Raw genomic sequence first — 12464 nt, 5'->3', positions numbered from 1 at the left:
CTTTTCACACATTTTCAGTCCAGTTCTTGTATTTGACCACTGTCAGAGATTTTTGTTGTTGTTGTTGTTTTTTTTAGCCACTTAAATCTCACCAATGAATCACTCAGGCAAAAAAGGTCCCTATCTGGAGGAATAGACCAGTGTTTTGTCCACACATAACAGATAATTTAGCAAAGAATTTACTTTAAATTCTACCTTTAGGCACTTTCTTACAAGCACCCTGTTGCAAAAACACACAAATTTCTAATTTATTTAGTTAAAGCTATGAAAAATGTCAACAATAACACAGTCTGACAGGCATAAAATAGTAACAGTAAAACAAGAACTAGAGGAGACAACAGCAGATGAACAGTATTTGAAAGTCCTTAAGAAATATGGAACAAGGCCCTTCCAGGGGTGGCTGTAGAGAAGCCACTCTTAAGGAAGGGAAACAGGGAGAAAAGGTTGAAGAATGCTAAATTACAAAGGAAGAGGTCAGAAGAGAGGTACAACAGTGAGTGTCTAACATGGTGGAAGCTCTGTCATAGTTTGAGGCTGCATTTCTGGGGATCTTGTCAAAATTGTGTGTAATTATAAACAAAGAAATATCAATAGTATCTGGAAAGCATGAGAGGACTTTTAAAATGTTCTTCAAGAACCAAGAAGAACTATTCTTGCAGACTACTTAAAGAAATTACAAGGGAACTTGCCTGAGGCTGTATTGAAGAATAAAGGTGGTCATACTAAATATTGACTTTCCAGCTCATTAGAATTGTACAAACTCTGCTTTTGCATTATATATAATGCATGTATGTTTGCACATTTCAATAAAACCCTGCACACACTCCCCATTTTCCTAGCAAAACATAAAGAATTGGTGGCCCGAGATATTTGAACAGCACTGTACATGGTGGTCTTTTTTTATGTAGAGCACATAACTAGAATTTATTATATGACCCTAAACATCTAAACATAATTAATTAAACATAAAAGTCATATCCAAACTATCAGTAAATGCTCCTCCACTGGCAATAGGGAGATATACAGTTGATATCAACATTGAAAAAAAGTTCAAATGTTGTTGAATCAAAACTCCTCCATGTTTAGCCTCAATTACATGAAAAGACGGAGCATTTCTTGCTCCGTCTTTTCATGTGCAAACAATTGTCAGTCTCTGGTGCTGAAAAATGAAACCAAGTACTGCAGTTTCTTCACTGGCCAGATGAGGCTTGGCCTCAAGTCAATCCTAATAGAACTTAGGGTAAAATAAGCTGAAAAAAGTAGCATGTTTACAGCCTGTTTTAAAAAGCTGTTTTGGTCTTTCCCCCATTCACATGAACACACAACACCACAACAAGTTCAATAATTGCCTTATCATCCGCCATATGATTACATCCCAATGAAAATAAAGCTACTATGTTTTACCTTTTAGATTTCCAATTGCTGTTGTCCTTATTTTGGGAACCTTCTCCTCTATCAAAAATAGTTTAAAATGAAAGCATTCTGTTCTCGAGATCAAAGAAATACTGGTTTGTCATGCTTCTCATGCATATCTTCATCTGGAAAAATCCCATTTTATCATTCTATATATCCAGTTCTCCCTACTTCTCTTTCCACATTGCCAGAATAAAGATCCAAGTCTCAATAAACAAAAATAATTCTGGGTACCAGCCAGCGAGGCCTGGTGATTTTTTTCCACTCAGACTTCCAAATTAGAAACAGCAACTTCCAGAGGTCTTTTTAAACTTCGGTTAATGTTGAGCTTGTGTATAGAGAAAAGATGTGGATAAAGAAGCGAAGAAACAACAACTCTAAACAACAAAGTTCAAGGAACTCATCGTAAACACAAACCAGCTTTTAGAAACAGGATTTTATAACACAGTATTCATGATTTTCCACTCCAAGTATCCAATTTCAAGCTACCATGTAAATCACTAGAGTGTTTCACTCTCCTACTTCAAGACATTTATCTGTTACAGTAATTATGCTGTGTTTAGTGTTACTGCATTCTCTGAACTCTGTCCAAGTTTTTCAAGGTCATCCATCACATTTTAAGACACATTTAAAGCTCTTATTTTAATCCTTTTTGTTTAAATTCAAGTTTAAAAAACTGTCAAATCTTTATAAAAAAAAAAAAAAACAAAGCCAAAGGAAGCAAAGAGAAGAGAGTAAGAGTCAAAGGCAAGTAGAGGACAAGAATAAGAAGAAATTGGAGATGAGGAGTCTTGCACATGTTCAGGGACATGGAAGAATGGAAGTAAAGGCAATGATGGGGATGAAGGGAAGAGGAGAAAACCAGGAATAAAACAAGCCATCTGGAACATGAGACTTAAAAAATAATTAAATAAATAACTTTCGTGCCTTTTTAAGTTCTTATTTAGCCAAAATTTGAAGTGTGAAAGTGTGTGCTTGTGTGAAAAAATGTCCAAGACTGCAAATAGTGTGCTGTTGTACCAACAATGAACACGTTATAATGGCCAACTGGGAAATAAAGACATGTTTGGTGTGTCTTTGTTAGACAACCCCCCAAAACAAGTTGTCTTAAAAAGCAGCTGAATATAAACATAACAACTAATTAAGACATTGTTAAGGGATCCTTGGATTGTCTAATGAAGTCCTTTATTTCCTCTCTCCATCTCCCCTAAATGTAGTTATTTATGCAGCTGTACTATTAAAAACTTGCACGCCATAATGAAATCTTCATTAATATGATTGCACATACGGCTGCTTTTGTCAGCACTATCTTTCCCATCTACATACCGCCACAGAGTGGGCTGTGATTTGAATACTCAAAGCTAAGAAAATGCTATGGTCAGCAGTATTGGTACGGTGTGTATAGCTGCATCTTTTCAGAGAAGATTTGCCACTAGACAGGAGATTTTTAATGTGGATCAAATCGATGCACAAAACATTTCTGTTTAAATAAGCCACGGCACTGTAAACCCCCAGATGTTCCACACTTCCATTTTTCACGGAAGTATGGCAAACTCAGTGGTAGCATAATGTCTGATGTTCTAAGGTAGTATTGAAAATCGAAAAGACATTAATCATTTTTAAAGCACCATTTTTCCTCATTAAAATACACTATATAATACCATGAAATAACAATTTAGTAAGTCTAGTAAGTCATTCTCTAATTAGCCTTCACCTTGGGAATACTTGGAAATGGAAATTCAATTCCTGGCTTGAGAATAAAATATTCCATGGTGACTTTCGATATATTATTCATGAATTCAATTTACCCTGATAATGAACTGAAAGTTCTTGGAAATAAAATGATCTTTCACCTTGATAAAACAAAAGAATAACTTATAGTATGCTTCAGTGTAAACTATAATTATAAGTGTCTTTTGATTTACACACAAATGAGTTTACTTTCCTAATGGGTAAGAAAAAAAAAGATCACTAATCATGAATCAAAAACATCATAATTGCTATCAACTTACTGCAGCATCTGTAAAAATGGAGATTTAGTATTTGTCTAATCTCACCCACACTTTTACAAAACAACACCTTTTCGATACATCTTAGAAAGAGGTATACTCACCCCATTCTTAGGGTAGGCCACCCATCCCAGGTCTCCCATCACAGAGCGGGAATCCAGCAGGTTTACTGTTGAAGGTTGAGAATACAAAGAATTGTTAGTAAAGATGAGCAACAAGCTGATTCATTAGAAATGTAAAAGGAAGAAGAAATGTAAATCCTCACTTTTTTTACCCCTCCCTTATTATACCAAGTCACCAAGATAAAATGATTTACACATATTCAGCTAATGAAGGCCAGGGCTTGCTGCATCACAAAGCCTGATTGGTGAATAGACTCAAATGGATGTGCTAAGAACTGATGACACATTAGTCACAAAGAAATGCTTAAGAAAATAGAAACCAGACATTATACTTATTACAGATTCATTCATCAGAGCAAATATTTGCCCAAGTCAAAGGATTTCTATCCACATTCATTTGTCAAAAATAATTCCACATGTAAAATTTATTGAATTAGAATGTGTGTGTGAATGAGAATGTGGGATCATGCTAACCAAAAACTCCCACACAACTTTGTAAGCACAATTCGGTGTCTGCAACACAACTCAAACTCAAACTAATCCATTAAAAAAGAGAAAACCTCCCTGCTCAGCTTCCCGGCTGAAAGCTGTCAAGTGCAATTACTTGATCACTTCAAATCCTTAAAGTGTGTTTCCATCAACTCTTGTGCAAGACTGGTAACAGCGTGATCTCGCGAGTTGCGTGTGTGCCTCCACATGCTTCTTCTGCATCAAATGCACAACAGGTCTTGACAAAAGAGCCTCTCGTGAAGGCAATTGTCATCTCAGTTTTTTGATATATTTGGAGGCACTACACAATATTCTCTTTAGTGGCTTGTTAGTTTTATCTCAACAAAAGCACATGTCAACATCTGGAAAATATTAGATGTTTACTGAACCTAAGCTCTCATTATAAACATACTGGATGTGGCTGAGATAGGCAGATGTTAACACCCAGGTGCAGAATCTGACTAAATCATTGTGGCCACATGACTGGGTGAGAACAAAGCAGGTTAACACGTAGTATATTAATGATGTGACACAGTTTACAACACCATATGCTGTCATAAACTGTGCTCATATTCTGTTAAAGCGGAGTTCAGTTTTCTTTATCTCCTCTACGATAACATCTGGCTTGTTCTTTGTTTGATACAATGTGTACTCAAACAATAAAAGAAAAGTCCAACCAAGTGACCCATAGACAAGCTTTTATACTTGAAGCAGATTAAGAGATAGACAGAAAATATTGCTAACTGAAGCAAACATTATCTGTATCTACCTACAACAGCAGACAAAGGGGATACTTCTCCTTGCCGCGTCTCTCTACCTGTTTTTATGACTAAGTAGTTCATGTCTAAATTGAAGCCTTTATTCTATTTTGGATAAGCTCTGTCACATGTTTAACTTCATGAGAAATGTTTTTGCATCTATGTTGTAAACATGAAATCTGATGATGAGCAACAAAAAATAGGACTGGATATGACACAGAAGTGAAAAACAGAAATTGCATTTGAGTCCAGCAGGGGACTGGTGGACACACTATGCATTAGGAGACATTTTTCTTTAACCCATCACAGCTTAGCCAGGTTGGTAAAAACAAATCTTTAAGACTTAACCTCCTAAAAATCTTGGATAAGGTAAAACTTCTGCTGTTCTTTAAAGCCACCTAAACAGGTTTTCACATGTAACATTTACACAAACCAACCATTAATGTATGTAAAAGAAAAATCAGCCAACTATCCAAAAACACAATTTCAGAAACATTGGTGACTTCCTGACCAGCTTTTGAGTGTAACATTTACAGTTACATGTGCTGTCATAAAACAACCAAACTACACATGAACCCTGCCCTAATGTAAACAAAATGATAGGCATCCATAAATAATCTGCATCACAAGGTGTACTGGTGTATGCAGCGTTGCTCAATATCTCAGACACAGACGTTCTGCAACCCCGAGCACCACACAAACACACAGACGCAGACACACCTCCTGTCTTACTGTCTTCACTGTTCTACAGAGAATAATAAAAGATGTCCTTAGGAGGCGATTAGACAACTAATTAGGCCATAAAGAAGAGATAAGTGATACTGAACTAGATCATAAGGGATATGTTACCTCTTTCCCTCTCTTGTTCTCTCTAAGGATTAAACCACCTAACAAGTTAGAGCTCGGCTATGACAATGATCTACAGCACTTATTATTAAAAGTCATCTCAGCTAAATGAATGTAGTGATTTAAAGTCTTGAGTGACATTACCTCAAGGATACATATTTTAAATCCTTTGAAGGATGTGTGGATTTTTAACACTGGAAATACTGATAAAATTCTCCTCGAGTTACGTGTTGTTGCTGTTAGACAAAGGACATTTATTTTCAGTTACACTGAAACTATGCAGTTTTACTCCTTGACATAAGTTATCTTTAACGGTCTCGTGTGTAACCATATGTTACCTGTTACTTTTACCTGCACATATGAAATGTGCAATTTTAATTAATGCAGTCCCCTCATATTTTTTTTTCTTTTTTTCCTGTGTGTACCTTGTGATGTTTGATTTTGACAATTTACGTGTTAGCTCAGAGTTCTCTGGGATTAATGGTCTGTTTTCCCCTCCCACACAGAGAGAGGCAGACAAATATTCTTTCTTTCAAGCCATTTGGTGTAATTACTCCAGATTCACCATTTCCATTTGATCAATGCCACAGCCAACAAAAAGTAAAGTGAAAGCTTTTAAAATCCGTTTAGGCTCCCAAAACCCCATATCTTCCTCGTGTCACACATCATGATTAATCAAACACAGTAATAATGTAACAGATGTGAGGCTCTGGGATGTACTCTGAATTTCATTAGTTTTTTTTTTTTTAAAATGAGCTGATTAGTTTCAAGAGACAGAATTTTCAACATGGTAATGTGTGCACAACTTCCTTTTTATTTATTTTAATTTTTGAACAATTGCATCCTGATTTAGTAAGTAAGTCATTTAAATGTACTTAGTCAGACTGGCGAATAAGTGAAAACAAAACATTTACATGAGGTTAGTAGCATGCTGTCAGATAAGAACTTCCTCTTTTTCAAAACAAAACCTGAGATGGGTAAGTGGCCAAAATACCCAAATATTTTTCAAATGTATCTACACAAGCAAAAAATAAATGCTTTAATTGTATTTTTTTCCTAATTACAATTAATTAGTCAAATGAGAGAATAGGTTAGTTTAATTATGGGCTTCATTCACCTCTCCAATTATGCATGCAGTGCTATGGTGATTATCCTTTGCAATGCAAATATCTGTCAAATGAATCTAACGTTGGTTTTAAATGGTTAACCTCTGGTAAATGGTTCTTGACTGGCTGGGTGTTGAACAGCTTTATTTCTGGTGTTTGGTTAAGTAAAAATTTAATATCTTTTCTCTGCAAATTAGAATGAGATGAACAGGTTTTAACTTGATAGTTGAAGACAAAAACAAATGTCTGCGTATATGCCAGATGTGAAAGATCAAATGCTGGCATGTTTTTATATTTCCTCTTCACTCACTTCATTGACTGCATCCTGAAGCTTGGCTTTAAAAAAGGCTTTGGCTTAAAAAAGGGGGGTATTCAAGTATTTTGACAGCAGGTTTTGATACTAACGACGAATAAATGTACTAGGTGTATTTTAACCACATACATATTTTCATTATTTAATGGAACAGTGTAGTGGTGCACCTTATCACATTAAGGATATATTCATAAACTGAACATGAAACATCATGATTTCCTGGATTCATAAAAAAAGAAAGAAAGAAAGATACAATCTAAACAATCTTTGTGAACTTTTCATGTGCTGGCCAATGACGCCCTGCTAAACCCTCCAGGACCCCTGAGTGTCCTGTGGCCAAATATTGAGAACTTTGGTGAATATAAACTTTTACCAAATAAATCTGCCATGTGGAGAATATGCTGCTTGATGAATGTTCTCTCTTTCCCGGATAATGCTGTCTAATAGCTCCAAACAATGGTATTCATCTGGAGCTATTAAAATGCTGCTCATGCAGACAATGGCGTGGGAACAGTATTTGGCAGACTATTTTACACTTCTTACTCAGTTTTTTTTTTGGCCTTTATTGTCAAATATTTATCCTTATTTTATGCCACTTTACAGTTGCCCACTTTTCACATTTAGTAGGACAGTGTAGGTGTGCATTTGTTCAGATGATAAGAATATTGCAGGTATTTTGCAATATACTGTGGAACTGAGGAAATTTATGAGCGGTCACAGATTAATCTGACATGATAAGTGCTGAAAGAACCAAACATGAACAAACCTATAAAGGAACAAGGCAAGCCCAAACTAAATGAGTTTTCAGGGAAATTAAGTTATTGTCACACCTAAACGTCAGCATTTTAATAAGTGGGAAGCCAAGCGGTCAATTTAATTTTAGAGTCGTTTTACAGTAACTACCGAGAGAGAAAATAAATAAATACAAAAATAAAAATGTGAATTTGCATTCTTCGTCCAGTCTATGGTGAGCACCTTACACGCTAAAGACAAAAATGCTAAAGAGTGATACGGAGATTTTTGCAGCGCACTGTGCGTCTGTTGGCGCTGCCATGTCCTCAGAGGAATGGTTATCAGAAAGAGACATGTTCTGTCCAAAGGTCTTTTTTTATTCGACCCTTTACAGTTTGGGAACACAGAGTCATTGCACACACGGGGCACACAGCTGTCATAAAGATAATCTGTTTGTATTCATATTATATACGACCTCTTTCTGCCGTCAAACAGCTCCAGAAACGAATAGACCAGCCAAGGAGTCTGAGCCCGATGGTCTGGGCACCAGCTGTGGTACGAGCAGACCTTTAACCGATTTTCGGCGCCCGTTAAAGCCTAACCGCGCGCCAAACAGCGCTGTCAGTAACCCTAAATCCTTCCTGTTTTAGTTTACCTTCGTTTGCGGGAATGCACCACGCTCCAAGCAATGCCAGGCTCCAAACCCATGTCCATGTCACCAACCGAATGCCACAACTCCACCAACGAGATTGCATGGCGCATCCAAAAAAACCCAAAACCAGCAACAAGATTTTTTTCTTAAACTACAGCAGTTTCGGTCAGAACAGAAGGGGAAAGCGTAGTGAAACCATCTGTCGCGTTATGCGTCCGCTCAGAAAGATGGGGATCATGTTATGCGGCGGCAAGAAGGAGGCAATGAGGAGCCGAGTGCGCTCTGGTTTTGGGAAGGCGGGCAGCGCGTCGGGAGGCGGAGTGAAGCTCAGTCTCTCCAATCACAGACCCTCCACAGGTGAACCCCACTGCCGCTGAACTCATTTCTCCAATAATCGATTACCCCTCACTCATTACCTCTGTTGACCGTAAAAGCATTACTTACCGTTCGTATTAAGTTGCCCTCTCCTGCTCTGCGTTTCTGCACGATTGAGAGTTGCTACAAAAGTGGATTTGTAAAGAACAGAGCGCAGGTACTTTGAGGTGTTTTTTAAAAAGAAAAAAAAATACAGTTGTTTCAGTCCAGCTGCATTGCTTTAAGTTATGTGGGTTATCAGTGCTTGTATTCAGTTTTTGACAACATGTTTTATAACGCAACAACTGCCATTTTAACTACTGAGAGAATGTTTAAAGACGCATTATGTGACTGCTGCTGCAGCAGTGTTTGCTTTATAATTTTTCAGTAGTTCCTGGTGTATTACGTCAGGGAACAACAGACTGTAAAAGCAAAAGTAATCCTTATTTAGTAGGATAATTTACTGGTAATACAGTTATTGTAGTAGTATTAACATCTTCTGTACAGTAGTAGTGAACAGGATGTGGATTTTCAATAAATATTGCCTCTGGGCAGCATTTCCAGCCCCTGTGTGTCATATAATCACTTTAGTTTGTGGACTTTATAGATCATTTTCAGGCTACAGACAGCTGACAATGACTGTCTGTCTCGCTCTGTGGTAGCCCTGTGTTAGACCAGTGACTGCTTCTAGTCCTGTGATAGCTTCTTAAGAGGTTTAATTCAAGGCTTTCAGTTTACGTTTATCTTTTATCTTATCTTTTGATGTCAATTCAGTGTACTAAGACAAACTGGAACAGTCTCCAAATACTTTTTTCGTTTTTCATAATATTTTTATTGAGTTTATTTGCTCCAACTAAAAACACACAAACAAAAAAAGTGCACCATCAGCCATCTCGGTACAATAGTCTTGCTTTCCAGTTAAATGTGCTTTGGTGTATTTGAGTTTTAGTTTCTTATAATCTGTGTTGTAAGATTATAATTCCTCAAACTGCCTAAAATCAGTTTATAATTTTTGAATGTGAGACTTTAAGAAGTTGTATGTTGATTCTGTAATGTGAGCTTTCCTTTCCTTTGGGACCATCTTCTACATTTCCTCTGTTACCTTTATCCATTTAGACCAATTAATGCAGTATCTCTTTGTATATTTTCATCTCTGTTACTTATTTGTGTTTTCTGTGTGTGTTTTTCTTTTCACTTTTTCTTCCTCTCTCTCATTCTCTGTGGTGAAATTACATTCTTTAATCACTAAGCAATTCGTGGTGTTATTCACATGTGTTACCCTGCTGACACCTCCTACATTCCTTGTGTATGCACACAGATCTACGCATGCATACATAACACATGGATAGACACAGATATTGATTTCTCTCTCACCCCAACTTGGAAACACATCAAGATACTCAGTGACCTCGCTGATAGGCACACAGGGCCCCACGTTTTGTTTTTGCTACAGAAACTGAACAACCTCGGATTTTAAATATTGCGTCCTTTTAAATATGTGAAAAAATTGTTTGCCAAGCACAAATGCAACTGTGGGTGTAATTCCAAGGTGGTAGTGTATTGTAGACGTGTAGGGGTCTGATCAGCAGTGACAGCGGGTGTGGAGGTGGTTCTGGGATGCCAGAAACTGTTGTTGTCTCCTAGAGGTGTCGGTTTAATTCTATAAAAGGTCTGCGGAGGAAAGTGTAAGAAAAATTCACCCCGCAAGGAGCCTTACCATCAGAGGAATCTTCTCATTTTTGTTGGTTGAGAATGCATTTTTGTTGTTCTACGCCTGTTTGGTAAATGGGTGGAAAGAGTGAGGTTTCACTTTTAGATATTTTTAGGTCAGCAATAATGGAGTTATATAAAAGCAAGGATGGACAGGTGGAATTCCCTAAAATAGACGATGCAGGAAGTGGTAGGCATTCTCCAGATGTATTAGTTTAGAGGATACAACAGCTGCACTCAGACTAAGATCCTCAAACAGGATTAGATTAGCCATGAAAATAATAATAATAATAAATAATTTGTATATATATTTTTTTATTTTGGGGGGATGTAGCATTCATTCCAACATTTATGTTTTGTGGGTCTCTACTAGCTCTGTCCTTTTAGTTGCTAAATACACCACTAAGTTCACCATCCATTTGTTGACTCTGCGTGTCTTCCATTTCGTGCCAGGCAGGCAGTGTACAGTTCATCAGAGCTGTTTTGCGGCCTGTGACAGGCTGGGCTCTGCATGGCAGAGTAATAACTCTCTATGTGACTCTGAGTATCTGTGCTTTTCCTATTAGCAAATGTATATATACCCAGTTAAAGATATAGAAAAAGACAATACTGCTTCACAACAAATTGCAGATATTGTCCTTTTGATGTCTTGTGAAGGTTTCTTTAATAACAGTATGGGCAATAAGTTCAAATTACACATATTAGTAAATACACATGCTAAAATAAATAAATAAATAGACATGCCATTTATCTGAAAACCACAACCATTTCCCATTTTATTCATTGGTGGCAGAATGTCTTTTTTATCACTACATGGTAGAGCACCATGAAGCATTTTCCAAAACCAGTGGTTTGGTGCAATCAGATGTGATGGTACCTTGGGGGCTGAATAGTCAGCTGTGATTTTGTGTCTGCTCACTCATGACAGTAGGGGAGGGAAAGGGAAAGCAAGGTCAGAGAGGGTCAGCGCAACACACACACACACACACACACACACACACACACACACACACACTGTAAATACTGTAGAGGTTTGCCTGTCTCCTCCGCTCTCTCTCTGTCTCTCTCTCACACACACACACACGCACACACACGTACACACACGCACACACACATTTGTTGCAGTGAGCGTCTTGTTGGCACAGTACACATTAAACACCTTTGTTGCAAGTCTAGGGAGTCGAGACTGGCCTGGCCTTCCAGCTGAGAAGATCTCACTTTACAACTAAATAGCTGACTGTAGCATGTCTTCTTTTTTGTACATATTTACTGCTGGACCATTTGACATAATATTTTCTAGTATTTACAGTTATCCGGTTGGAAAGAATCTAAGCTTTTCAACCTTTTAAGCTGTCCGTATATAACCAAATGCCTTTTACCCATATGAACATGCAGTCATATAATTGCAGTGATTTCTATTATTCTCGCCATATTACTAATATGAAGGACATATAATGTTGATGGGTTTTTCCCAGGGTGTAACCATAAAAAAACAAGTTTATAACTAAATGCATGCATGTTATATACAAACATGACATTACTGTGTATTTTAACCCCAACACAAAGATTCATGCACACACATACAGTATTATCACCCAGTTCCCCAAATAAGCAGCTTTTGGACTTGACCAGCTGGCCCCTTGTTGAAGGGAACTCTGGGATTTTCCAGAATACCATGACATTAAATAGTGAAACACTACAACACATTTGCCTTTAAAGGGATATTTCTACTTTATTACATTATTCCCTCTAGAATATTCCCACCATGATGTGTAGAAACTGTAAGAGAATAGAAATGTTTCTGTTTAGGGCTCAAGAAGAGAATGATGAACATTTTTACTTTACACAACAGCAAGAGTATTTCTAGTTACTATCATGAATTTTGGCTGCCTTTTTTGGCAAAGTTCCAGGGGCCTTCTGTTGTGCATGCTGGCACACTCGAGCACCTACCATGAAAAAG

General features: G+C 37.3%; 1 protein-coding gene across 4 annotated transcripts in view; it reads right to left on the bottom strand.

The window, feature by feature from the left end:
- epha5 (EPH receptor A5) overlaps nucleotides 1–8808 on the bottom strand; it is a 70448-nt gene extending 61640 nt beyond the window's left edge. The window contains exons 1-2 of one of the 4 annotated variants that reach the window (XM_085166618.1): nucleotides 8444–8808; nucleotides 3527–3591 (exon numbers count right to left, since the gene is read on the bottom strand). In XM_085166618.1, coding sequence (XP_085022744.1) covers nucleotides 3527–3591; nucleotides 8444–8543 — 165 coding nt within the window. In that variant the 5' untranslated portion in view covers nucleotides 8544–8808. The remainder of the gene's footprint in view (nucleotides 1–3526; nucleotides 3592–8443) is intronic. The other 3 variants (XM_085166616.1, XM_085166617.1, XM_085166615.1) reach the window with 3 other exon arrangements.
- Nucleotides 8809–12464: the final 3656 nt, after the last annotated feature.

The sequence above is a fragment of the Neolamprologus multifasciatus genome, chromosome 7, assembly GCF_963576455.1.
Source record: "Neolamprologus multifasciatus chromosome 7, fNeoMul1.2, whole genome shotgun sequence".
NCBI classification, from domain to species: Eukaryota; Metazoa; Chordata; class Actinopteri; order Cichliformes; family Cichlidae; genus Neolamprologus; species Neolamprologus multifasciatus.
This window is presented reverse-complemented; position numbering and strand designations above follow the sequence as displayed.